General features: G+C 53.5%; 1 protein-coding gene across 1 annotated transcript; it reads left to right on the forward strand.

The window, feature by feature from the left end:
* Window positions 1-236: 236 nt before the first annotated feature.
* On the forward strand, window positions 237-27,232 carry thoc2 (THO complex 2). Its single transcript, XM_084684236.1, is given in 40 exon segments — window positions 237-336; window positions 1,368-1,423; window positions 1,763-1,854; window positions 2,086-2,137; window positions 2,284-2,354; window positions 2,694-2,815; window positions 3,486-3,619; window positions 3,958-4,118; window positions 4,686-4,778; window positions 4,916-5,071; window positions 6,489-6,661; window positions 6,960-7,155; window positions 7,286-7,324; window positions 7,447-7,577; window positions 7,862-7,963; window positions 10,260-10,344; window positions 11,568-11,661; window positions 11,775-11,855; window positions 12,040-12,136; window positions 12,730-12,847; window positions 12,972-13,151; window positions 13,591-13,755; window positions 15,832-16,107; window positions 16,433-16,574; window positions 17,154-17,311; window positions 17,420-17,548; window positions 17,939-18,070; window positions 18,314-18,498; window positions 19,295-19,470; window positions 19,699-19,801; window positions 20,046-20,092; window positions 20,095-20,427; window positions 20,593-20,651; window positions 22,434-22,469; window positions 23,638-23,769; window positions 23,940-24,006; window positions 25,059-25,201; window positions 25,559-25,635; window positions 26,058-26,111; window positions 26,329-27,232. Coding segments are annotated over 39 exon segments (4,707 nt in total). The 5' UTR covers window positions 237-250; the 3' UTR covers window positions 26,086-26,111; window positions 26,329-27,232.
* Window positions 27,233-27,917: the final 685 nt, after the last annotated feature.

The following is a 27,917-nucleotide window of genomic DNA, read 5'->3' on the forward strand; positions in this document are numbered from 1 at the left end:
TAAATATAAAACACCTGTCTTGGCTTAAACAATCACACTGCAGTTTGGCAAGAACAAAGAAGTCACACTAAAGTATCATTTGAAATATGACTTGCAGAAAATCGCAAATGAATACTGTTGAAATGTGATGGATTAAAATTTAGGTCATCCGTGTAATTCTACAGGGGAGACGTGTTTACTCTGGGTCCCACGATGCACTAGGATTCAACTACATTCTTTGACCCTGTGCATTCAGCAAGACATCCGGGCTATGTGTGGCATTGTAGGGAAGATGGCGACACTTATCCTCCCTGCTGATTGGATCAAAAACTGGGAAAAATCTGGAAAACATGAGTTGTAAGTAGAATTGTAATGTTAAATTAGGCACAGGAGTATCTTGGTGTTATGGATTTGATATTAGTTGCTAGATTATGGAACTAGTTGAGCGACAATCCTCGCACAAAACCTGTCAGCTTGCAATGTGAACTAGCTGGCTAGCTAGCTTTTAAGCTAGCTATCCAACCTTGCCCATCATTGGTTCGCAATCTCCCTCACTGTATTTTACTCAAAATATCAAGATAGTTATAGCTAGACTTGGGCATCAGCGACGAAGTATAGCTAAGAATTAAAAAGTTCGTCTCAGACGTCAATAAATGTGAGTTGTTTATTGTGGCTGGCTAGCTAGCAGCATGCATGCGACCAGGTTATGTTTAGCAAACGTACAAGCTAGCCTAGCTAGAGCTAGCTTTGTTCCTCTATCTAGCTAGCTATGTATATCCTAGCTGTTCGTGGACAGCCAATCACCAATATATCATATGGCTAGCTAGCTAACAGTTCGCGAGTTTAACGTTAGCCTAGTTGCTAGCTAGATAGTTGGAGGGAAATAACTCGCTTGCTAGCCAAGTAAGTACAAGACTAGCTAACGTTGGGCTGCAAATGCTAACAACTAGTGCGACCATATTTTTTATTACATAGCTTCTTGTTGTAAGTCTAGTTTACTTGGCTAGCTCGCTAACTGCGGCAATATTAAAGTTGCCTTTATCAGTGACGATAGTAGCACACTAGCTAGCTTTTAGTAAGATTGCATTCAGGTCAAACTGTTGATGCATTTGTTTGTGTTCACAATAACCTGCACATGCCAGTCTAAACAAACCTAGCTAGTTATACTTGCACTAAGTAGCTAGGATTGTTAAATTGGGATTGTTGGGAATTAGTTTGACCTAATATCCAATACCAACTGGCATTTCTTTCAACGCAGGCTGTGCGTTGTTAAACAACTAACTAAGTCTAATGGGGTCCCTAGGAATGAAATATTTTGTAAGTTGTTTATACTTTTATTAAAAGTAAGTCAATGCAATCTCATGGTGGCTGTACTCGTTTCTTTACAGTGTGCAACTATGTAAGGATCTTACAGAGAAATCGAATAATGACAGCACGTTAAAAGGTAAGAGTGAATATAACCGAAACCTTGCATTCAGATTCAAAACCAGCTGTTTGATATGGTACTTGCCAGTACAAAACCTATGAATGATTTAAGAATAATGTGTATTATGAGATATAGGCCCTTTTAGTGTGGTTGTCATTAGAACTTAGCAGGGATATGTAGACTAACTCCCATCACTATTGATGGGCTTATCTATTTTTAAACACTTTAAAAACAAGTTTTGAGAACAAGAGACAGGCGCTAACTCGTAGGAGCCAGAATTCCACAATAGTGGTTAGACTTGTTTTACTAGAACAGAACACTAAATTCTTCATCCGTTCATTCCTCTTGGGCCTGCAGATATACAGGCTGCCCTGTACGAACTCTGCTGGCACGTTGTACAGGGCAATTTCAAGTTGGACCTCGCTGCTACTGTCCTCGGTGACATGATGGTAAGGACGTTTTCAGACAGTCCTTCAAAGGCCTAAAGGGGTTTCAGTGTGGCGTCATTCGGTTCTGTTTGATGACAGCCGCGCTTTGCAAGGATGTGGACGACACATGTGCTTGTCGTAAGAGGGGCAGGAACGTGGCCAACCAGACGATGTCGGAAGAAACTGCCTTTTGTTTTCATGAATCCGTCACAGCCCTGTACCTTGTTTGTAATGACCCGATTTGATTTCCAGGAACTGCGAGATGACATGGCGTCTATTTTAGCAGATGTTTTCAGTATATTAGGTAGGTGTGAGTTTTGAGGTCCATTTTATCTGGTGTTTTCAAAGATGAAATCGAATGCTCTTCATTGTATTGCGTCTTTTGCCGTCAAATTTGAAAAGTGATACATGTCACATGCAGTACGTTTTCTTCTTGCCCTGTTTTCCCAGATATAGAGACGGGGGCGATGGAGGAAAAAAATAAACGCGACACTTATACACAGTTGGTGGGCGCTTGTCTGGTAAGAGTCTCATTTCTAAAAGCGGTTTATGTTTTCGTTTAATGCTGTTAAACTCACTGGGTGGCACTGTTGTCCAACAAAGAATGTAGCCGTTGCTCGTTCCTGTCCTCACTGTCTATAGGTATATGAACGAGTAACTGAAATGAAGACAAAAACCTAAACGTAATCGTTTTTAGGACTGTTGTTGTCAGCTTAATTCAAAACGCCCACTCTAAATATGTGAAATCTTACCCATATCTATTTGCTCATGTTGTTATGTTGTCGTGTTCTGTTTTACTGCATTTCAACTGCACGTGGTCTTTATGAATATATCCTTATCTTATTCCCGTTTTTTTCCAGTTGTTTGTGCCGGACGCTATCCTGAAAGAAAGGCTGGACCCAGAGACCTTGGAGTCCCTGGGACTCATAAAACAGGCTCATCAGTTCAACCAGAAAATAGTCAAAATCAAGACGAAACTCTTGTAAGTCTTGGCTGTGTCCGTCGCAGCTGAAGCAGGGCTGTGATTGTGGCCAGCAGGGGTGAATGTCCTGTGTTATGACAGTTTGGTTCGGTCAAACAGGATGAGACGTTTCATCTTGTTTTGCCTTTCACGCATCAAGGCGTCGGCATAACTCTGCAATATCTTTTTAAAGTAGCATATGAAGTGGGCTGACTAACCCATTAGCGACGGCGGAAAAGGCCAAGTGACACACACAGTCACCGGCACTTTCCCCTTCCGGCATAAACTATCCTTTATCTGCAGGCCCAGTAAGCATGGCTGTGCTGTGTCAGTCTGCTGCGCACCGTCACGTCATGTCCCCTCCCCCCCTCCCCTTCCGTGTTTCCTTGGTCCCCATCAGCCAAAGCTCTTAAAAAAAAAAAAAAAACGTTTAAAAATGGGACCGTTCACCTGAATTTGTGATTTGAAGTCAGGGAGTTGAAAAGCAGCTGTTTACTTAGCAACAGATGACATTCCGTTGGGGTTATCTACCACAGGAACGGGGGGGGGGGGTAGACGTGATTACAATACATATCGTGTGAAGACAAAGTGTGGGGGGGGGGGGGGGGGGGGGGGGGGGGTTGGTGCTTTTGAAGTGTCCCATGCAGCCACTCAGCACGTGTGTTAATATCGAGTGTTGCCTCCCCGACAGCTACAAGCAGCAGAAGTTCAACCTGCTGAGAGAGGAGAACGAGGGCTACGCCAAGCTGATCACGGAGCTCGGCCAGGACCTGTCTGGCAGCGTCACCAGCCTCCTCGTCCTGGAGAGCATCAAGTCTCTCATAGGTACGAAGCAGGCTCCTGTCTCTCCACCGAAGCGTGCTCCCTTTCCAAACCACCAGGTTGACCTCGCGCTTCTGCGTCTCGGCTTTGTCGACGAAAGGCGCGACTCGTTTCGGGGCCTCCGACGAGCCGTCGTGGAGATTTAAGCGAGGCAGACGGCTCGCACAATTTCCAGCTCAAACGTTGCCCCCAAAGCTGATGTATTTGTTACATTACAACCAGATCTGCCCGCTTCCCTTAAATGGGTCTCTTTTCTCTTTTTTTCCCTTCTTCTGCCAAGTCTGTACTTTTTGATTGTATTTATTTATGCGTTCCCCCCCCCCCACCCCACCTTTTCCCAGGATGCTTCAACCTGGACCCCAACCGCGTGCTCGACATCATCCTGGAGGTGTACGAGTGTCGCTCCGACCAGGACGAGTTCTTCCTCCCGCTCATCAAGTCGTACATGTGCGAGCCCCTCACGCTCTGCCACATCCTAGGCTTCAAGTTCAAGTTCTGCCAGGTGAGGCCTCCCGTCTAGGGCTGGGCCCTCCTCCTCCTCCTCCGCAGCAGCAGCAGCAGCAGCCACTCCAGGGCAGACAGGGGAGCAGAGAAATGACTGCACCCCTCGGGGCGGGATCCATAAGCAATTTGGATGAGAAAGTCTTCCGAGGCGTTTCGACGAGGGCATCGTTCTTCTCCCGGGTCCCGAAACTCTCCTGATTTGTATCGCCCGACCGCAGCATCGAGAGACAGAGAGAGAGGGGTGCAGTCAAACGTGATGGGCATAGTGATTTGTCTGATAGTCGGAAATCAACACTTGGGCTTTCGAGACCTGACTCCAGACTGAATTTGTAGTTCTGTTGGAATGCACCAGGTCGCCCCGTGCCTCCATGAATGAGATTCTCCCGTTAGAATCCTGTTTTCTCAAAATATTTTTTGTCTCTCTCGCTCTCTCTTTGTGTCTCTGTCTCTCTCTCTGTCTGTCACTCTCTCTCCCTCTGTCTGTCTCTCTCTCTGTCTGTCTCTCTCTCTGTCTCTCTCTCTGTCTCTCTGTCTCTCTCTCTCTGTGTCTCTGTCTGTCTCTCAGGAGCCCAACGAGGAGACTCCTAGGTCGCTTTACCACATCGCCGCCGCCCTCCTGCACCACAACCTCATAGAGCTGGAGGACATCTACGTGCACGTAAGGACCAGTCGGTTCCCCCCACCCCCCCACCCCCCCATACGTGGTTGACCATATCCCGTCACGGTTCGGAGTACGAGATCGGCTACGGCCCGCGACCCTGACCTGCGGTGGCCTGTCTCCTCTCCCCCACCCAGCTGATGCCCCTGGACGGCGCCATCGCGGAGGAGCACAAGCGCCACATCACGGAGGCCAAGCAGATCGCCCGCAAGCTCACCATGGTGGTGGTGCCCTCAGAGAAGAGCGAGGACAAGGACAGGGAGAAGGACAAAGAGGAGGAGAAGAACGACAAGGTAAACACGTGGCCGTCTGCCGCCTCCCCCCCCTCCTCCGCTCAGGTTCCCCCCCCCCCCACCCCCTGCTCAGGTGACTCTCTCAGAAGAGGAGTCACGTCGGAAACCTGCGTTATCTACGACTCGCCAGTCCGTCGACTGGCTCCGTCTGTCAGACAGGTTTTCCGTCGGGGCCACTGAAGACGAGGTCTCTGTCAGCGCCGGAGGCGACAGGATGAGGTTCCGGCAGATTTGAAAAGGGATCACGACCCTGACATACAGCCGTGCACACGACCCCTCCCCCCCCCCCCCGCCCCCCTTCTCACCAGCTGCCCGCGTCCCAGCGCCCGCGTCCCAGCGCCCGCGTCCCAGCGCCCGCGTCAACAAACAGCCACACTGAAGGCCTTCTGTAGGCCTCGTTTTTAAAAATAACCCCTGCCCCGCAGCCCGGGCTCCAGACTGTCACAACGCATCGCTTTGATGTGGACGGCTGAATCACGCTCGCGCTCAATTGGGCGAAATCAGCATTATTAAATTCATCCTTTTTTTTCTTTTTTTTGTTTTCGGTGGTGTGTGTGTTTTTTGTTCGATAGCTGCGAACGGTAATCCTTCTTAACCCTTGTGCTGCCTTCGGGTCACATGACCAAAAGGTTCATAACGAAGCATCGTTGTGTTTACCCAATACAAAAGCAAATAAAAAAAAATTTCTTTTAACCTTTGCATTGTGGGGGGTCTGAGACAGCCCAACGGTTAAAAGAAAATGCTTCACTTTGTTTTTGTATGCGGTAAAGTTGTTGCAAACGATGGTGGGTCACAATGACTGATGGGTCAGAATGACCCGAGGAGAACACAAGGGTTAAACTGGAACCATGACGCATCAAATATCCCCTCACTTTGTTTGCTAGTTTGTGTTGTCTTTTTTTTGGGAGGGGTGGAGGGGGGGGGGGGGGGGACAAGAGATCTGTCCAGTGAAATGGGTCATGGTGATGGGGCAAGATCAGGATGCCCGTCTGGTCCCCGGTTTTCCGCCCCGCCTCTGACAGCTCTGCCTTGTTACCGTGTCCTGTCACAGTCGCTCGTGTCCCAGACGAGCGGAGCGCGGCGTCAAATAAGACCAACCGTCTTCGACAGTGAACAGCTCCACCCCCTCCCGACCCCCTCCCCTGGGTCCCTGTGTTGGGAGAAAATAACACCCCGGGATTTACGGGCTCTTTTTATGTTTGCAAATCCTCTGTAACCCCTTTTAATGGGGGCTGTGTACAGTAGGAGATCCCATAGCCCACTGATAATAGTGCAGCAGAGCCGAGAGTGAAGCTAGATCTAATGCTCAATGACTAACCGCCGCTCGCCTAATTGCCTTAAGACTCAATGAAGCCACTGCTTACCACACACGCACACACACACACACACACACTCATCATGCTGCGTTTGCCCCCAGCCTCCGGATAACCAGAAGCTGGGTCTGTTGGAGGCGCTGTTGAGGATCGGTGACTGGCAGCACGCCCAGAGCATTATGGACCAGATGCCCGCCTTCTACGCCACCTCGCACAAGGCCATCGCCCTGGCCCTGTGCCAGCTGCTGCACCTGAGCGTCGAGCCGCTGTACCGCAGGTGCCCACACACGCGCACACACACACACACATTCACTTAGCACCCCAGCCACACGCTGGCGGGAACAAGAATGCACACGCAAGCTGTCATGGCACGCCAGAGTGGAGTCTCTCCCCCCTCCCAACCAGGACTCCTCCCCACAACACCGGCTTGTTGATGTCATCATGCGCAAACAAACAAACAAACACGCAGCGCAGAAGGCCCGACGGGCCCGTCTTGGCGCGCGCTCCTCACGGGCTCTCTCTCATCCCGCGCGCGCGTGTGTTCTCTCCCCTGCCCCGCCCCGCCCCCTCCACAGAGCCGGGGTCCCCAAAGGGGCCAAGGGCTGCGTGCTGCGGCCCCTCAGGAGCAAGAGGGCCCCGCGGCCGGCCGAGACCTTCGAGGACCTGCGCCGAGACGCCTTCCGCATGCTCTGCTACCTGGGGCCCCACCTCTCCCACGATCCCATCCTCTTCGCCAAGATCGTGCGCCTGGGCAAGGGCTTCATGAAAGAGGTACGGGGGGGCGGGGGCGGGGATGTTGTCAGGCTTCGAATCAGGCGATTAGACCCGTTTTGAGTTTTTCAAACGACGATCGAGGTCAACTTCTTGTGTGTGTTTTCACCCCCCCTCCCCCCCCCTCCAGTACCAAAGCGACAGTCGAAACGAAGTCAAAGACAAAATGGTGAGTCGTATGGATCATCCGTCGGGCAACGACACCCGACTTGAAGCAGCAAGCACACACACACCCACCCACACACACACACACTGCGGAGGTGTCTTAACCGGCGCCCCGCTCCGTCCCAGGATACGCTCCTGAGCTGCTTCCTGAGCATCGCCGACCAGGTGCTGCTGCCCTCGCTGTCCCTGATGGAGTGCAACGCCTGCATGTCGGAGGAGCTCTGGGGCCTCTTCAAGCTCTTCCCCTACCAGCACAGGTGAGCAACACACACACACACACACACACAGGCAGCAGCATGCCAGAAAACAACACCAAAAGTCTCATTTCCCCCGTCTGTTAGGAGAAGATTTCTTTTTTTTTTTTTTTTGATTCCCAACACCCACAGAAACGGCTAGCGTGTGGGTTTAAGGTCTTTTATATTCTCACCCCCATCCCCCTCGCAGCGCTGCTTGCTGTATTTGGAGTATTTGAATCCCCCCCCCCCCGTCTCCCGGAGATGGGTGAATCCCACCCACCTGTGTTCTACCTGTGCTCTCTCAGATACCGGCTATACGGGCAGTGGAAGAACGAGACGTACACCAGCCACCCACTGCTGGTGAAGGTCAAAGCTCAGACCGTGGACCGCGCCAAATACATCATGAAGTGAGTCACGCCGCCACCGCCGCCGCCGCCGCCGCGCCCACCAGCTCCGAGTCGTCCTCCGCCTCCCTCCCTCTCTCTCCTCTTCCCGTGGTCGCGTGGCCATTACCAGTACCGTTTCACACCCACCATCCCTGCCTGTCCCTTTTTCTCTTTCTTTCTTTCATGTTTTCTCCATTTCATAATTTTCTATGTCTCGAGCAGCGAAGCCGTTTTCTGACTTTCCACGACGCTGCTCCTGAGAAACAGCGTGCAAGCGCTGGGGATGATGAAAGCCTGCGAAACATGTGGGGGGGGGGGCGGAGCGACGAGAGGCCCCTCGCCTCCCCGCGCTCACGGCCGCTCGTCCAAGCCCCCTCGATGACCTGCGGCGGTTGCCGTTGGAAACGGTGTCCGGAGAAATGCGTGTGTGCGTGCGCGTCGCCTGGTTGACGTGGGCACCGAAGGAGCACGCACGCGGGGGCCGGTTACCATGGTGATGGTCGGGTTGGCACGGCGCTCGGCCTTCTATTCAGAGCCTGGCTTCCTTTGATGCGAGAGCTCAGCGTCTCCGCGCGGCTTTCACAGGGGGCGGGGGGGCGGGCGACGGTAACTGGGTCACTGGTGTTTCAGGCAAAGCCAGCCTTGCTACCGACGTTGGCCTAGCCAAGAACACACACACAGATCATAGTGTGGACGTGTGCTGGTGTGGGGGGGGGGGGGGGGGGGGGGGGGGGGGGGGGGTCTACTGTTAAACGGGCCCTGGGTTAAGATACTAGTCCTTTTTTTTCTACTTTTTGTTTTGTTTTGTTGCAAGCCAAGACCTCAAGTACATAGGTTGTAGTACTGCCCATGTACCCCAGCACGTGTTTAGGCCCGGGCGCCCTGTGTGTCTGCGCTCCCTGCCAGGGGAGGGGGGAGGGGCTTGGGCAGGGGACGGGGGGGGAGGGGCTTGGGCAGGGGGGGGGGGGGGGAGGGGCTTGGGCAGGGGGGGGGGGGGGGGGGATTCCCAGCGATGCTGCAGCCCGGGGCTGCATGATCCTGTGTGACGGAGCAGCCGCTCTGGGAAGCGAGTGATGCAGCCTTTCCTGCTATAACCTCCCTCCCTCCTCCACCCCCTGGAAGAATATCAAAAAGGTCACCCTCCGGTTTTATTTGAATGCATGTTGGCAGCAGAGGTGTGTGTGTGTGTGTGTGTGTGTGGGGGGGGGGGTTATCAATATTCCACTTCCAGACAGGAAGACAACCAGGTGGTGTCTCTCCTGGCTCATCCACCGTCACACACACACACACACACACGCGCGTTTCGTAAACACTCTGTGCTCCTGTGAAGGCGCTGCCAGCGATTGTTTCAGCCTGCGTGCGTGTGTGATCGCCATGACAAGAGGAGCTGCCTCGCGTGTGTGTGTGTGTGTGTAACCACTCCCAGCATGCATCACTGTCTGGATGTGGTCGAAGGGGGACACTTTGGTGTTTGTGTGAGAAATGTGAGGAGGGCGGCGCGAGTGGGACTCCCAGACAAACGTTTCGCCATGGCCTTCCTTGGCAGAGAGAGAGGGAAAGAGTGTGTGTTTGTGTGGTGCCCACGAGCCTAGTGCGAGAGTGTCGGACGGCGACCATCAAAACAGAAGTTGCGATGGAGGGTTTAGAGAGTGGGGCGGAACAAGCCCTCGTGTCTCTGAGGAGGGGAGCGAGCGGCGAAGTCTGCGCTCGGATGCAACGCAAGTGCCCTGGAGACCTGTTCTCTCTCTCTCTCTCTCCCTCCCCCTCTCTCTCCCTCCCCCTCTCTTTGATTATTCATCTGCTTTTTGTTCGCCGGGCGGGCTGTCTTGGCGTGGGCGGGGTGGGTAGGTTGGGCTGAAGCAGTCAGCCTCGATTTGGCAGACCGGTTCTTGACGGACAGTACTACCCCTCGACAGGAACACTGGGAGTCGTTCTCCCGGTTTGGCAGTGCTGTGGTGCGTGCGTGTGTGTGTGTGTGTGTGTGTGTGTGAGAGTGAGCAGGCTTTTAGACTGCCATCACCATGGGCTTCCGTTCTCGTGCCACACAACGTTGTGCAGCTGCATGGCTGACGTCGACCAACTTATTTATGTCGTTTGTACTTGGCGTCGATGGAACTGACATGTTTGTACGCGTGACATGCAATGAACTTGCCTCGGGTGTCCTTGTAAGTGTGTGTGTAACTGTCAAGTATGTTTCTACCTCCTTCCATCCAGAGATCCTCAACCCACGGAGCACTGAGAAGGCGAATGCTTTGCCCTGGCCCCCGACACCAAGTAAAAACGCCTTTTCGTCTCTTGTCTCCCCCCCTCCCTCCAGACGCTTGACCAAAGAGAACGTGAAGCCGTCTGGACGCCAGATAGGCAAGCTGAGCCACAGCAACCCCACCATCCTCTTTGACTACGTACGTATTCCCTTCCCTCTTGTCCTTTTTCTCCCGACCAGGGTTTTTTACGTTTGATTTCTCATCGCCTCCGTGTCCCGATCGCCGCGATGAGAGGAGCACTTTCCGACGCCGACGCTAACGTTACGCCGCGTGAATGATGCTCCGCGGCGCCTCTCTGAATAGCTAATGCCTTCCTTCGCGTCAGCCCCGACAGTGACTAACGCCCCCCGCCCCCTTGCCCGCTAATATCTGGAGATGGGGCGAGAGAGATGTATGTTTTCTTTTTAAAGGCGTTTGCTATAGATAAGGATTGGCCGCCGTTAACTCGAGCTGCTGAAAGTGCGGGTGGTGGGGGTGGGGGGGGGGGGGGCTGAGTGTCTCTGCGACTCTCTTTTCTCTTCATTCTGTCTTGTGACAGAACATCCCCCCCCCACGCACACACACACACACACATCGACTTCCCTCGTGGCATAAGCCTTAAATCTCTCATCTCCAATGCGACTCGAGCAGAGCGGGCGTCCAAACATGGAGAGGAGCGAGGGGGTTTGGGGGAGATGAGCCGGGGTGGGTGTGTGTGCGTGTGAGGGGGGGGGCTCAGCGGGACATTAATGGAATGAGAAAGGGCCTGGCTCATGCTGACAGAGGAGAGAGAGTGAGTGAGAGTGAGTGAGTGAGAGAGAGTGAGAGAGAGTGAGAGAGAGTGAGAGAGAGTGAGAGAGAGTGAGAGAGAGTGAGAGAGAGTGAGAGAGACTGAGAGAGACTGAGAGAGACTGAGAGAGAGAGAGACTGAGAGACTGAGAGAGTGAGAGAGTGAGAGAGAGAGAGAGACTGAGAGAGAGTGAGAGAGAGAGAGAGACTGAGAGAGACTGAGAGAGAGTGAGTCAGGAGCTGTGTGCTTCTCTTGGCCCCTGGGGGGCCCCTGCCTCCTCCCTCCCTCCTCCACTGGACCTCCACCTCTCTGCCCTATTCAACATCAAGTCCCCGGCCTGCTCGGTCTCCCAAACACAACATCAAGGTCAGGTCACTGGCACCACGCGCGGCGCTGTGTCCTGAAACGGCCCGCCCTCACGTAACCCTCCCGTGCAAGTCGGCTTCGGCAACGCCCCGGAAAACGACCACAAGGCGTCGAGTCGTCGTCGTGTGTAGAGCCAGGTCCTATAGCTCGCTGCTAGGATATCCCTCGTCTCAGGGGCCGAATCCAGACGCGCAAGAGTGAACCTTTTTTGTGTTTGGCCCCGCAGATCCTGTCCCAGATCCAGTGGTACGACAACCTCATTGGCCCGGTGGTGGACTCCCTGAAATACCTCACCTCGCTCAACTATGACGTCATGGCCTGTATCCTTTTCACCAGCGTGCAGTGAGGGGAGGGGGCGGGGTTAGGGGTCTGTTTCCCAAAGCATGTCAGTTTTTTGGGGGGGGGTTTGCCCCCTTAACCCCGCCCCTCGCAGACTGCATCATCGAGGCGCTGGCCAATCCCGAGAAGGAGAAGATGAAGCACGACGACACCACCATCTCCTCCTGGCTCCAGAGTAAGTGGCCCCGCGACGTGCCTGGCTCCGTTGCCAATCAAGACAGACCACACACACTCACACGACTGGTCCGACCGTGGTGTGTGTGTGTGTGTGAGTTGACCAATGTGGTCGTTGACTCCAGGTGCTTAACCCGCGTCATCAACTGTTGTTTTTCTCCCCCCCCCCTCCTGATATCCCACAGGCCTGGCTAGTCTGTGCGGAGCCGTGTTCCGAAAATACCCCATCGAGTTAGCCGGGCTCCTGCAGTACGTGACCAATCAGCTGAAAGCAGGGAAGAGGTAAGGGTCCGCCCTCCCCAGACGGGGGGGGGGGGGGGGCGGTTGATTGGGCGGGGGGGGGGGGGCGGTTGATTGCGCGAGGCGATTCTGCGACGGATCATCAGGATGGGGGTTTTCTCAAACGCGACTGTGCGATCTGGGTGGAGGGGGGGGGGGGGGAGAGGACAACCGAGGTCAGACCTGAGAGGAGCTGGAGGGGGGGGAGAGAGAGGTGGGGTTTGTCTGGGCTGAGCCCCTGAGTAATGTGGTGCTGACGGTGGAGGAAGGTGACTGTGTGGGTGTTTGGTCCTCCAGCCCCTGTCCTCTCTCACCATACAGCCAGGGGGGGGGGGTAATTATCTCTGCGCCGGCCCCTCCGCAGCGGCCCGTGTCAGCAGGTAGTGAATCACAAGGCGGACCGGTTTCCGGGCCCTTCCGCCCAGGGCCACGGGCGCAGGGGAAGGAAATAGCGGCGGGCGCCACGGCTCGCTGAAAACAAGGCGGCGGAATACTCATCCCCACCCGCCACCACCCGCCATTGTTCCTGGTTTCACTGCGCCCGTGCAAAAGAAGCGCTCACTGTGTGTGTGTGTGTCCCTGGTCCTCCTCTGCAGCTTCGACCTGCTCATCCTGAAGGAGGTGGTGCAGAAGATGGCGGGCATCGAGATCACGGACGAGATGACCCTGGAGCAACTGGAGGCCATGACCGGAGGGGAACAGCTCAAAGCTGAGGTGCAGCCCTCCCCCAAACACACATACACGCACATACACACACACACACACCGGCCGTGAGCCCCCTCTCCCCGGTCAAGTGTGCCTCGTCAACCCCGGCTGCTTCCCCCCCCCCCCCCCACAGGGAGGCTACTTCGGCCAGATCCGCAACACCAAGAAGTCGTCCCAGCGACTGAAGGACGCCCTGCTGGACCACGAGCTGGCCCTGCCCCTGTGTCTGCTGATGGCCCAGCAGCGCAACGGCGTGGTGTTCCTGGAGGGCGGCGAGAAGCACCTCAAGCTCGTGGGCAAGCTCTACGACCAGGTACCACACACACACGCCCGCCAGCGTCACGGCCCTCCACTACGCCGAATGATTTGCGTTTGTCGGTTATTATCGAGGTATTGAGGGGGGCATAGTGCACTGGGTTTTCTTGGTTGTGTAATTGCATCATTAGTCTTACCTCCGGTGCTTCCTTCGGACGCAGTTGTTGTAGCGATAGGAGCCATCTTGAGCTTGAACTCTGCTCCAGCAGTTCCCACTTGCCTCTTCAAGGTTATGAGCTTGGCTCCTCCGTAATCACCCACCTTGCAACCCCCTCCCCCTCTCCTCCTCCACGCGCGGTATTGGGGCGCGCGCTGACGGATGGCTTTAATAAAGCCAGGTTTGGCTCTGCAAGCAAATGAGGAGCCGTGGGGCCGTTCCGCCAGTGTCAAAGAATGCTCACTCGCCCCCCCCTCTCTCTCCCCTCCCCCCTACGCAGTGCCACGACACCCTGGTCCAGTTCGGCGGCTTCCTGGCCTCCAACCTGAGCACGGAGGACTACATCAAGCGCGTGCCCTCCATCGACATCCTCTGCAACCAGTTCCACACCCCCCACGACGCCGCCTTCTTCCTGTCCAGGCCCATGTACGCCCATCAAATCCTGGTGAGTACAGCCCCTCAGCCCTCCAGCCTCAGCCCTCCAGCCTCAGCCCTCCAGCCTCAGCCCTTAGTCTCAGCCCTCCAGCCTCAGCCCTCCAGCCTCAGCCCTTAGTCTCAGCCCTCCAGCCTCAGCCCTCCAGCCTCAGCCCTTAGTCTCAGCCCTCCAGCCTCAGCCCTCCAGCCTCAGCCCTCCAGCCTCAGCCCCTCAGCCCTCCAGCCTCAGCCCTTAGTCTCAGCCCCTAGCCTCAGCCTCAGCCCTCCAGCCTCAGCCCTTAGTCTCAGCCCTCCAGCCTCAGCCCCTCAGCCCTCCAGTCTCAGCCCTCCAGCCTCAGCCCTCCAGCCTCAGCCCTCCAGCCTCAGCCCTCCAGCCTCAGCCCTCCAGCCTCAGCCCTTAGTCTCAGCCCTCCAGCCTCAGCCCTCCAGCCTCAGCCCTTAGTCTCAGCCCTCCAGCCTCAGCCCTCCAGCCTCAGCCCTTAGTCTCAGCCCTCCAGCCTCAGCCATCCAGCCTCAGCCCCTCAGCCCTCCAGCCTCAGCCCCTCAGCCCTCCAGCCTCAGCCCTTAGTCTCAGCCCCTAGCCTCAGCCTCAGCCCTCCAGCCTCAGCCCTTAGTCTCAGCCCTCCAGCCTCAGCCCTCCAGCCTCAGCCCTTAGTCTCAGCCCTCCAGCCTCAGCCCCTCAGCCTCAGCCCTTAGTCTCAGCCCTCCAGCCTCAGCCCCTCAGCCCTCCAGCCTCAGCCCCTCAGCCCTCCAGCCTCAGCCCCTCAGCCCTCCAGCCTCAGCCCTCCAGCCTCAGCCCTTAGTCCCAGCCTCAGCCCCTCAGCCCTCCAGCCTCAGCCCTCCAGCCTCAGCCCTTAGTCTCAGCCCCTAGCCTCAGCCCTCCAGCCTCAGCCCTCCAGCCTCAGCCCCCAAGCCTCAGCCCCCAGCCCTCCAGCCTCAGCCCTCAGCCCCTAGTCTCAACCCCCAGCCCCTAGCCTCAGCCCTCCAGCCCCAGCCCTCCAGCCTCAGCCCTCCAGCTTCAGCCCTCCAGCCCTTAGCCCCTAGTCTCAGCCCCTAGTCTCAGCCCCTAGCCTCAGCCCCTAGCCCCAGCCTCAGCCGCCCCAAGCCGGGGTGCAAAACAAACCCCCATCCTACCCCACACTCCCAACTGGGCCCTTTCTCCGAGAGAGGGTTGGACGTGCGTCCTGACTCCTGACACAAACAGGCCCCCCTGGCCTCCCCCCCCCCCCCCCCCCCCCGAACCAATTGCGTTTATCGCGGGAGGGGTCCTTGAGAGCGCGATCGGATACGCTTCTCTCCCCAGTGTGATTTTACAGGCGCCGGGGATAAGCCAAACCAACTCAGCGGTCTACCTCAGTAGAATGCCCCCCCCCCCCCTCCGCAGCACTAGAACGGCCAGCTTTCAGGAGAGTCTGGCTGTAAGTGACGCTGCAGGAAAGTGGGAAGAAGAAGAAAAAAAGGACAGAGCCTGGTCTAATTCTTTCCCCTTGGCGGGGGGTGTTTTTTCGATGCAGTCATGGCGAAGTCAGAAGCGTATTTGTAGGATCTGAGTCAATCGCTGTAGGCTGTACACAAACACTCCATCCTGTAAATAGGATCTTCTCCATATTCCCAGAGACACATCATGTAATGGTATGTTTTGTTTACTGCAATGGTCTTAACGATTCATTCAACCTAAATAATAGCTACTATAAGTTGACTTCATTGGAGCAAGATGTAGTGCACTTGGGAAAGGATGAGCTCCCTCTCTCTCCCCCCACAGTCCAAGTACTGACCTCCCTCTCTCTCCCCCCACAGTCCAAGTACTGACCTCCCTCTCTCCCCCCACAGTCCAAGTACTGACCTCCCTCTCTCTCCCCCCACAGTCCAAGTACTGACCTCCCTCTCTCTCCCCCCACAGTCCAAGTACTGACCTCCCTCTCTCTCCCCCCACAGTCCAAGTACTGACCTCCCTCTCTCTCCCCCCACAGTCCAAGTACTGACCTCCCTCTCTCTCCCCCCACAGTCCAAGTACTGACCTCCCTCTCTCTCCCCCCACAGTCCAAGTACTGACCTCCCTCTCTCCCCTCCCCCCCCCCCCCCACAGTCCAAGTACGACGAGCTGAAGAAGGCCGAGAAGGGCAACCGGCAGCAGCAGAAGGTGCACAAGTACGTGGCGGCGTGCGACCTGGTGATGGCGCCGGTGCACGAGGCCGTGGTGTCGCTGCACCCGCCGCGCGTCTGGGACGACCTGCGGCCCCAGTTCTACGCCACCTTCTGGTCGCTGACCATGTACGACCTGGCCGTGCCCAACAACGCCTACGACCGCGAGGTCAACAAGCTCAAGGCCCAGGTGAAGGCCATCGAGGAGAACGCCGACATGGTGAGTTCCCTGCCCCCCCCCCCTCTCTCTCTCTCTCTCTCTTTTGGGCAGAGCTAAAGCTGCTCTCTCGCCCGGGCGAACCGCTAATCTCTCCCCTCGTCAGCGCCTCGTTAAACACACTCCACGCGCCCAGCGAGCGAGCGCCCATCATCTAATTTTTGAAGGCTTTGTGGTCATTTCAGCCGAGGGGGATGGGTGGGGGCTTGTACCCTGGGGGGGATGCCGTTAGCTTCCCTCTGCCTGTGGCTGCGGGGGGGGCGATGGCGCGACGGCGGCTAACCGTGTTCCTGTGTTCCTCCCCCCCCCCCCCCCCCCCCCCCCTCAGCCCCTGAACAAGAAGAAGAAGGAGAAGGAGCGCTGCAAGGCTCTGCAGGACAAGCTGCAGGAGGAGGAGAAGAAGCAGCTGGAGCACGTCCAGAGGGTGCTGCACCGGCTCAAGCTGGAGAAGGACAACTGGCTGCTCGCCAGTACGTTGCCCCCCACCCATCCACCTCCGCGCACACACACGCGTTATCAGAAATGCCGGGAGACGGAATCGAATTTGAGAGGGAAATTATGATAACCGGGTTTCCATACTATTAACTTTCAATAGCATTGGGTCTGCTTTGTGATGGCTTCTCATTTCGGCGGACAGTCAGGCCTGTGTGTGTGTGTGTGTGTGTCCCCCAAAGGATTCAAAAACGAGTTTGTGTACACACACACACGCAGCTCCCATTGGCACATCGCCTCTCCTTCACCTCCTATCGGGATATCGAAAGTGCCGACTGACTTGACGGTGTCGGGTCAGTGCCCTCGCAGCCCTGGCATCAGCTGTCACCTCGCTCGTTTCATCAAATGACGCGTCTGTCCTGTTTAACGAGTCCACCGTAGCCCAACTCTTTTGGAGGCATCGGCTAACGCTAGCTCTCTAAATCACCCCGCCCCTGCTCTCCTCAGAGGGACGGGAGCACATCGTACGAACCCGGGAAGTACAGTTGGAAAGCGCCCCGCCAGACTTCTCCGTTCAGTGCGTTTGTGACCCTGACCCCCCCCCCCTTTCCCTCCAGAATCGAGCAAGAACGAGACCATCACCAAGTTCCTGCAGCTGTGCCTCTTCCCCCGCTGCATCTTCTCCGCCATCGACGCCGTCTACTGCGCCCGCTTCGTGGAGCTGGTGCACCAGCAGAAGACGCCCAACTTCTGCACCCTGCTCTGCTACGACCGGGTGAGGGGGACGAGAGACCCCGGGGAGGGCTGGGGTTGTGTCCGTGTGACTTGTTTTGGGGTGGTGAGGGTTGTAACGGTCGTCTCTCCCACCCCTCCTCCCCCGCAGGTGTTCTCTGACATCATCTACACTGTGGCCAGCTGCACGGAGAACGAGTCGCGGCGCTACGGCCGCTTCCTGTGCTGCATGCTGGAGACGGTGACCCGCTGGCACAGCGACCGAGCCGTCTACGAGAAGGTGCCCGACCTGACCGCCTCCGTTCACCCCTTCTTTCTTTCTTTCTTCCTTACGTCCTTTCCTTCCTTTCTTCCTTCTTCTCTCCTTCCCTTCCTTATCTCCTTTCCTTCCTTTCTTCCTTCTCTCCTTCCCTTCCTTCTCTCCTTTCCTTCCTTCCTTCCTTCTTCTCCCTTCCTTCCTTCTTCTCTCCTTCCCTTCCTTCTCTCCTTTCCTTTCTTCCTTCCTTCCTTCCTTCTTCTCTCCTTCCTTCCTTTCTTCTCTCCTTTCCTTCCTTTCTTCCTTCCTCACCATCCACCACTGAAGACATGGTAATCTAAAGCCATAGTTTACAAACATCGACAGACCTCACAAGCTTGCAGTTCACCTGCGTGCGTGTTGCTCCTCCTCCAGGAGTGTGGGAACTACCCGGGGTTCGTCACCATCTTCAGAGCCACGGGCTTCGACGGGGGGAACAAAGCCGACCAGGTGGACTACGAGAACTTCCGGCACGTGGTCCACAAGTGGCACTACAAGCTGACCAAGGTGAGCTCCTCTTCCTTTACGCTGCCTCGTTCGGCCACCGGTTATTTCCAAAGCGGCCGTGTTCGTTTTTGATTGAATTACATGGTCCCGTATTACTCGTGACAACCCCGGGCCCAAATGTTGACTTCCCCCTTCTCTCTCTCTCGAGAATACCATCGTCTACGAGTTCAGAGCCGTGTGCGTGTTCGCACGGTCGTAACACGACCCCTTTACACCCCCCACCCTCCCTCTCTCCCCCCCCAGGCCTCGGTCCACTGCCTGGAGACGGGCGAGTACACCCACATCCGGAACATTCTCATCGTGCTGACCAAGATCCTGCCCTGCTACCCCAAGGTGCTGAACCTGGGCCAGGCGCTGGAGTGTCGCGTCCACAAGATCTGCCTGGAGGAGAAGGACAAGAGACCCGACCTCTATGCCTTGGCCATGGGGTAACGCCGAGTTAACACCAGCCTACTGTGTCACAGTGCAGCGTCCCTGGCGTTTACGAGTGTTTAGGCAGAAGTGTGACTAAGCATTTTAGATGTATCGAGTGTGTGTGGGGGACGGGGGGGAAATTGCATTGTTCGTAATTTAAGCATTGCGAACAATGTTCAAATGACTTAATGCCTGGGGTTATGAATAGCATCTCCTTGGTAGAAGCCGATTTCCACGCTGCAATATTTTCCAATAAGTACGGGCGGCACTCTTTGTGTTTGTGTATTCGTGTCTTGTTGTCGTCGCCGTGTGTTGTGACGGTTCTAGTGCCTGTGTCTTTTCGACATTTTGGCTCGCCGCGAACGTGCATGATTTGATAATGCGATGCCTCTGGTGCTGCTGGAATTACCGGGGGAACGGCCATGGGATTCTCCAGTGTTTCAGACGGGTCTAGAGAGGATTACGACGGTGGAGGGATGAGGGAAGGCTATTAATTCATTGTTGCCTGGATGGAATTTGTCTGGCTCGGACTCACCTGGCATCGCCCAGCTTCCAGCCACAGCTGAACACACACCCACCGTCCACGCGGCTTAGCAAGACGTACCTGTCAAATACTCCCGAGATAGACACCAATCCGTTGTGTGTTTGCGCGCCGGCTGGCGTTCGAAAGACTGGAGAGATTTTTCCTGTGTGCGTGTGTGTCTGCGTGCGTCGGTCTAATCAAGCACCTGGCTGGGGAGTCTCAGCCGTAAAATGCCCGTCCCTGCCATCCCCCCCCTTGTGTTAAAACCCAGCATGCCTTTTCCACAGCTACTCGGGTCAGCTGAAAGGGCGGAGGGCGCACATGGTCCCTGAGAACGAGTTCCACCACAAGGAGCAGCCGGTGCGCAGCGCCACCCCGGCCAGCCAGCAGAACGGCCCCGGCAACGCGGGCAAGCCGGCCGCCGGCGCCAGCAAGACGGACGAGAGCTCCGCCGAGGATGCCGGTGAGTTCCAGCCTCCAAAGAAGCCGCCGCGAAAAGTGGCTCTCGTGTCTTTTTTTTTCTTTTTTTTTTTTTTTTTTTTCTTTTTTTTACCCTTCAGACTGGAAGGAAGGCAGCCCTGGGTTTGGTGTCTGAACCACACGGCGACCTTCTTTGAATCAGGTGTCCGCAATGTCGCTCGGCGCTCAATACGTTGATGGTTTTGCGTTTTTTTTTTTTGCCGCCCGATAGATCGATCCAAGGAGAAGTCTCAGGGGGCGGCGAAGCCAGCGAACAAGACCAACAGCACAGCGGCCAGAGTGACCACCAGCAATGGGAACGGTGCCCCCAACAGGTAGGGAGGCAAACTGCCCCGGCTGGAGGCAGAGACCTGGCACTGTGCCGCTAAGGAACTCAAGTGTAGCTATGGATAGCTGAGCTGAAATGGGATTAAAAGGGAATGAAAGCTTTTCGTCAACAGCAGACGGTTTTATTAGCTTGGTGTTGTTATTAGCTTTTTTGGGGGGGTATCTTAACTGTAGAACATTGGTAATCATTTGTTGGCTTTCCCTCTAACCAACCCCCCCCCCTCCCCACAGCACCAAAGCCATCAAAGAGCGGGAGGAGAAGGAGAAGGGGGGGAAGGAGAAAAAGAGAAGAAGGACAAGACTCCGGGCAGCACGCCGGAGGCCAAGGGCGACGGGCGCCGCGACAAGCAGCGGGACGAGCGGGCGGCCAAAGAGGAGCGGGCGCCGCGCGAGGGTAAGGAGAAGGTGCCCAAGGCGGACAGGCTGAAGGCCGAGGAGAAGGGCGGCAAAGACGACAAGGCCAAGGCCGGCAACGGGGAGCCCAAGGAGCCGTCCAGGGAGCGCGACACCGCCGCCAAGGAGCCCAAGAGCAAGGAGAAGGGGGACCGCGGCGCCGCGACGGGCTCCCTCAAGTCTCCGGTGCCCCGATCGGAGTCTGCTGAATCTGAGAGGGGTAAGCAGGTCCCCACCCCACGCCCACCCCCGCCGGCGTTCCTGTTTTGGGGGTGTTTTCCAGTCGTCATCTCAAAGTCTTTTTGCTGCATGCTAACCGAAGCCACACGTAAATACTCACTCTGACATCCCCTCCTCTTCCCCCCCCCCCCCCCCCCCCCTCCAGATCACAAAAGACGAAAGCTCGACGCCCACTCTTCGCCGTCCCACTCCTCCTCCGTTAAGGTTAGTATGGCCTGAGGACCGGCTGTGCCCGGGTTTCTTCCCTTGTCCCCGCCGGAGCGTTCCACATCTGTATTTTTCCGTGTCCAATCCGGCACCTCAAGATCACGGAGGAGAGGTCACACACACACAGGGCGAGAGAGAGGCGCGCCCAGGAGAAATCACCCCCCCCCCCCCTCCGCCTCCTCCATCCTTAGACCCATTGGGAGCTGAGAAAAGAAAATTCCATGGACTTCTATCCTCGATTTATTTCCCTGAGCCGGGGTGGGGAAAAACCTTCAAAGACTTGAATAATGTATATATCGATTACTTGATTATTGAAATATTTCTTTATTTTCGTGTGAAGGAAAGCAGTCAAAGTGCCTTTGAGAAGCGAGGGGAGTTTCGATGCCTTTCTATAATTCAAAAAAGTTTTTGTTTCGGAGAGAGAGGCCAATATAATCCTCCAACATAATGGCTTCCAAAGACGGCCTCCCCGTTTTCGCCCTTCAAGATTAAAAGGAAGATTCCGGAAATTCGTTTCTCTAAGAGCTGTTTCCCAGTCCAAAATACCACCCAAAATGAAGATCCCCCCCCCCCCCCCCCTCTTTTGCTGCAAGCTGAGAAGATTTTACCGTCGAAGCGGAGTGACCAGTTTTTTCCTCCCCCCCCATCATCCTCGGAGTCTGCGGGGGAGTCCAGCAGTGGTATGACCCCAGAGTGTCCTGGCGTCTCCAGGAGCAGAATGTCTGTTCGCTGTAGGAAGACCTGCCGTCACATCAACACCTCCCCCCCTCCCAACGCACAGATGTAGTTCGCTCTGTCCGACGCCACTCAAGATGGGCGCAGTCGTTCCTGTGGGCCAACTCGTCCAGTCTACAAACCCCACCAGCACCACCCTCCCCTATGCCACTCCCCACCCCCTCCTCCTCCACCACCAGCTCCCATCAACCCTCAACTCCCCCCACCTCCAACCAGATGTCCTGCCATGAGTCCTGGAAACCAAAGCCACCAGCAACCCAGGCAGAGAGAGAGAGAGAGAGAGAGAGAAAGTGCAAACAAAAGGAAGAACACCTCCCTTTTGCACCAGCCCAAACAAAGAAATACTCGAGGAAAATAACGCAATCCTACCCGCTGCAAAAAAAGAGAGAGAGAGAGAGAGCGCGAGTGTGGGCGAAGCCTTCTGGATCACCTGGAGCGTTGCCCAAACCTTCGGAAGCATGTGATAGGTTTTTATGTTTACTCTACACCCAGAGAAATAGGCTCCCTGTGTCTTATCCATTCTGAACTGTAAGTGACAACAACAGAGCTTATGAATGTAGCAAATCAGTCTGTAGGACCCAGAGCACACACAGTTCAGAATTTTTCACACACGTAGTTGTCAAGCTAGATTTTTAGCAGCACATGCACTATACACTGTAAAATGTCAGTGGTACTGTAGGCCAATTGGGGGGAAAAAGACACACGTTGACACACGTTGATATGCTGCATTGAATACCAGACAGTTTTTTTTTTTTTTTTTTTAGAATTTGAGATTGTATTCCATCACACTCCTCAGGGTCTTCCTAGGTAAAGCTTTTATAATGTCATCCCAGATGTTAAGATCTCGCCTCCTGTTAATAACCTTGTCTAAGCCTTAGCCCTTGAAGGTCAATGGTCGTTCGGGGGGGGAAAAAGGGTTCCCGTCGACCTGTGCCGGCCATGGACCACACCCCCCCCCCCCCCTCCCTCCTCCTCGGCCTCCGACTCTTCTGCTGTCTGACAACCTCCCCTCAGTTCATCTGTCGTCTCCATTCATTCCTACAGGACAATAGCAACGAACTCAAGGATTCTGCTTCCAAGGTTTGGGCACGCTTCGTTTGCACCTTCCACCACTTTGCTCTGACCCGAATTTGTTCTTCTCGTCGTGTTTTTAAAAGAGTTGAACAGAATCTTTTAGGAGCGAGCTGTAATGTTCTTTTTTGATTTATTTGAGAATATGTGTGTGACCCACTTAGAAATGTTCAATAGTTAACCATATTCTCAGCTTAAGGTGGAGGCGAGATGCTTCAAGATGACTCGGGGGGGGGGGGCAGAACCTGTATGAAGTTGAATTCAGCCCCTATTAAGAGCGATGGAGGGGTGGGGGAGATGAGAAGCGCTTGTCTATGACAGCAGCCCCTTTGTGAATGTGGAGAAAGTGCTGATTGGCCACTTGCAGGAGGGGGGAGGGAGGGGGGCCAGACTGAGGCCAAAAGGGCCGAATTTCAAGCAGGTTGCGTCTCCTTCATCTCCCCATGATCCGTGTCTGCAGTCGTCCTTGATGCTCGCGGTAGACAAAGTTGATCTCCAGTAGGGCTCACTTTCGATTGACCTCTCTCTGACTCTTGCACGCCCGACATACTCCGACCCCAGATGCATTTGTGATGTTTGTTGAAAGCGAAAAACACCTCGTCCTTAGACAAGTTCGTTTTTGTTGTTGTTTTTTTTAAGTAGTTGAATCGACTTTATTTCCTCACTGTAGACAGGGCTCGAGTTATTCCCCATGTCTAGTTTCTCCATCTCCCACCAGGCAGACGAACCATAGATGGATTCAGGTGAATAATTTAGACTGTGGCTCACAAGATTTTTCTTTTAAGAGCTCATTTTGTTTTTTCCATGAGGTTAGACACCGTCGTTTCTCTGGCACTACTGTCAATATGTTCTCGCTTTGGTCTTTTCTCAGTTCTGGTCCTCAGCAGTCTGCATTCCTTATTTTGTTTTGTTTCACGCATGTTCCTGAATATTTAACCTCCACGGCTAGATTTAGCTCGAGGAACTGTCAAGACACTCGCTAGTTCTGTCAAGCGATTGGGGTTAAAAAAACGCAGAGGGGAATGTTGTTGACGCCGGTGACTTGGAGAGGTGAGTGAGTTGAGGGAGTGGGGGAAAGAATGCGGCCGAGGCGCACCGTACACACGACGGGGAGTCCCTCCTCGGAGGCTGCCCCGATCTGCCTTTCCGCTTGGTCAACGTGTGCTTGTCTTTGCAGCACCATATCAACTACAATTCGGTCGCGCGGTCCAAGAGCAGAGAGAGGGAGATGGACAAGAAAGACACTGAGAGCGCGCGAGGCCGCTCCAAAGAGAAGAAGGACGAGAAGGACAAGAAGGACAGGAAGAGGGTGAGTGACGCTGCAGTGCATTGTGGGAACCGCACGCACCCGTCTTTTTTTTGGTTTTTGTGCTAGACCTCCCGCCGCCCCCTGCGTTTTGTGGCGTTGTCAAGATGGGGGGGGGGGGGAGGAGAGGAGAAGGCAGATTCACTGACGACATTCATTTTGTTGCTCTTTAGGACCACCTGAACAGCGAACGCGAAGCAAGTCTGGAATCCAAACGCAGGAAAGATGAGAATGGAACCAGTAAGTGTTTCTGCTTTAAGAAACCGCCGTATAGACATCCTTTCCCCCCTCCAGACATAGGTCTAGACAACAGGGAAACCTGGTAGCCAGGAGGCCTAATGAGGCACAAGAACAAACATCTGGGCCCGACCCTGCAAATAGGTTGCAAGTCTTTATGTAGCCAATGAGTAACCCTCCGTGTGCCTGGCATGTGGCCCATCAGTCACAACAGGGCCAGGGCAGCCTCGGGGTTCAAACCAAAACCTCTAGGTACCTCTGTTCGACCCCCAAGCCCTGGGGCAAGAATCGCTCAATCAAAGAAATCGGGAGACGTAGCCGGTACAGGTACTCCCAGGGTAAACGGCGAGCTGCCTCTTGGTGTCCGGTCATCCCGTTAACTGGAACCAAGCGGCATGCCTGAGCTCCGACGGCAGAGCAGGTGTCGTATAAAGGCAGGGATAACACCACCCTGGAGGCAAGCGTATCTGTGATCAGGTTAGGACTACCGGAGGGGAAGGGGTGCCGGGAAGGGATAAGGGGATGTTCCGGGTGCCCCTGCGGCTGTAGCAGATGAGGGACTCTTCTACTGACCGGTGCACAGAAGCCGGGGAACTCACCCCTAGGGAAACTAGAGAGGGAAGGATAGTCCTTCGAATGCCAAGACTTCCCTATTAAGATTCGAAAGACAGGAGGGCTTGACACTTTAACGCCAGAGTCCAGAAACGCCTGGAACGAGATGCCGCCCCGAGTACAGGATCGACTGCATCCTTGGGGTAACGACGAAGGAATTTGGCGACAAGCGCAAATAATGAGGGTTCAGCCACTTAACTGGCGCGGGACAGTGGTGAGCCTGTTGCGTAACCACCAGAATGTGAGATTCGCTCAGCCCACAGTGGACGCATTTGCAGAGTCTAGGACAGCACGCAGGCTACGAGACAAACACCAGCCCCAACGGGAACCCCGTCCATCCAGACGCTGTTTCAATGACTTCCTTTCCAACCGAACAAGCCAAACGACCCTAGCACATTCTGTCAAGAGAACCAAACGTGTGTCTCGTCTTCCCCCTCTCCCAGATTCCACCAAACACAGCAAGAGTGCCAGCCCCTCGTCCGACTCCCCTGTCCCCGCCGACAAAGAGAAGAGCAAGAGGTCCAAGTCCTCCAGCAAGGAGAAGAACGAGTCCGTGAAACCCGAGAGAATCTCCGGCGGCAAAAAGGTAGGCTGGTCCCACCTCCATTTTCGGAACCAATGACGATTGGTTCTTAAAGGTAGGCTGGTCCCGCCTCCAGCTTTAGGAACCAATGACGATTAGTTCTTAAAGGTAGGCTGGTCCCGCCTCCAGCTTTAGGAACCAATCACGATTGGTTTCGATTCCCTAGAAAAACCATTGGCTTTGTTTTTTTTTTTTTTGAATAATTCTTGTTCAGTATAGCATGTTGCCTAAAATATGTTGTCAGAAGTAGCGTTTTGGCCCGCCGTCACCCCCTCTTTGGCGTGCGTGGTCGCTGATGGCAGTTGCAATGCCTTGATTTGACATGTTGTTGTTGGTTTCTTCTCCCCGTGGCTTCTTAAGGAGTCCCGGCACGACAAAGAAAAAACCGACAAGAAGGACAAGAGAGACAGCAGTGGCGGAAAGGAAGAAAAAAAACAATATCCTTAAATGTTTGTTTTTGGTGGAAAACTTGAACCAAGAAATGGTTTCTTTGACTTCAGTTAGTAGACTTATATTTTCTTTGTGTTTTGTGACACAGTTTTACTTTCGTGTTTACACACACACACCTCGCAGGGTCTGTCTATAACCTAATTGGTTGTTGTCGTTTTCGTTACCTCAGAATTCAATGGTAGCTTGACCAACATATCCTAAATTCCATAGAGCTTTGGTTATTAACAGTTATAATACGCTGTTCGTTTCTATAGTTCCTTGAAATTCAGCAAATATTGGTGATGTTGCTTAGTTATTCATTTCACTCCGCAAAGGAATCCCGGTTATTATGAATGGGCTGTGGGGTCCTGTGGGGTTAGTACACTAATGAACATTTTGCTATCATCAATATTTCCCTTAATGATGATACCCATAAATCGTCTGACAAGCACAGATAATGTGTGCTAATGCAGTGCAGATGACGGTAAGATTCCAAGTAGCGTTCCGTTCTCTTGGACTTTATTTCACTTTTTTTTTATTTTTTATTTTTATTTTTACTATTCATTCTGTGGAAGCAGCTTTCAGTTAGGGCAACAATCCCAGAATCATGTGGTCTGATGTTGTTTTCTTCCTTCCTTCACCACCACCTCCCCCCCACCCACCCCTGTTATTCTGCCGTTGCCTTTTGTGGCCTGCAACAGAAGAGACGCCGTGCTTTTACCCCCCCACCCCCTGGCCCCTCCACCCGTACCCTGTTGATAACTTGCGCTCTGTTCCTCTCCGCCTTGCTCAGTCTTGACGGGGCTGCATCTGAAATGTTCCTCTCATTTCTGCCTGTGTTGTTTTTCGTGTACTGCCCTCAAGTGATGTTAGTTGTAGTGTTTGAACATGCAGATCTCTTTCCCCCCACCCCCCCTCCCATTTCAGTGTATTTCAGTAACCAGCTGAAAAATTATATTTTTGTTTATTAATTTTTTTGTTTTTTTGTTTTGAATATTGGCACAGTGTGCTATTCAAATCACGACATGTTAGTCTACTCAGACATCTGGAAACGGTATTAAATGCTCTTTCAAAAGCATAACAGCATATATTGGATAATCATATGCTTGATGGAAAATGTCATTTTCGGTCCATGTCAGGCTTTTCCCCCCTTTGCTTGTTTTATTGGAATTAACCCTCTTCACTCTTTCATTTGCCTCATCTAGTTGTGTCTATTTATTTCTCCTTTTAATCCCGGCTAAAAGTTAGACATAGTTGAGTGAAATGATACAAATGACCAGTTTGTATATTATGTGTACAATAATAAAGAAAGTAACATGTACGTCATGTCAAATGTTATTTTTTATTTTTTTGATGTTCCTTGCTATGACCATTATGCGATAGTGTGTTATCAGGTTTTTAAATGATTTGTAAAATGACAGTTCCTCCTTGAAGCAAATAAAGAATTGTAAAAAAAAAAAATGAATAAAAATAAAAACATTTCAAAAGCTTTGTACTCCAAATGCAAATGTTTCGAAACAACTTTTTGGAGTTTTTATCTGCTGTACTTTACAAGTGTATGCTTTTTTTAAAAACTAATAAATGATAGTTTTCTTAGTGAGTCAACCTCTTCTTGTGGCCTCTTACTGTGACACTGAACAGGGTTTCTTCAGCATGTACGTTCTAATGAACTGATTTAGCAGGATATTTACATGGACGCAGTGGGGAAGACATACTGAGGCATTATCTAAGACGACTCCCAACAGGTTATGGTTTTTGGAATCAGTTTTTATTTACAAAATGTAATAAAATTCTTTGTACACGACCTCACTAATGAGGTTTAATATGCCCACACATGCAGTTCTTGTTTTCACTATGTAGCTTGGCAATTTTCTCATTGCTGAGGTGCAGTTACAAATGAAATCAATTTTTCAAAACAAAAGACAGAAAGGATCACATGTTGAGATTGTATGCTAACTTCCTAGGGTCTGCAGTAAGCTGCAGTTTGGTAAAGCGATCACCAATTTCACATGCATCTTATAAGGGAAGAATTGAGAAGAAGCCTTGATAAACTAAACAAATATACAGGTTTCTTAACATGTATGGTTCCGTACCATTTATAAATAATTTTTCGTGTAATTTTGTTCTGTCTTGGCATGTTGTCAGAGTAGCGTAATCACAGTTTTTGTAGAAACAAACACGGAACATTCTTTAGTACGTTTCGCCTCTTTTCCGTTCACTACATCATCAAATTTCAACAAAGTACTCACAGGTAAAGAGAAAATCGAATGCAAATTACAACCGAATACAA

This window comes from Hypomesus nipponensis, chromosome 20 (genome assembly GCF_054491055.1).
Source record: "Hypomesus nipponensis isolate SF chromosome 20, ASM5449105v1, whole genome shotgun sequence".
Lineage (NCBI taxonomy): Eukaryota > Metazoa > Chordata > Actinopteri > Osmeriformes > Osmeridae > Hypomesus > Hypomesus nipponensis.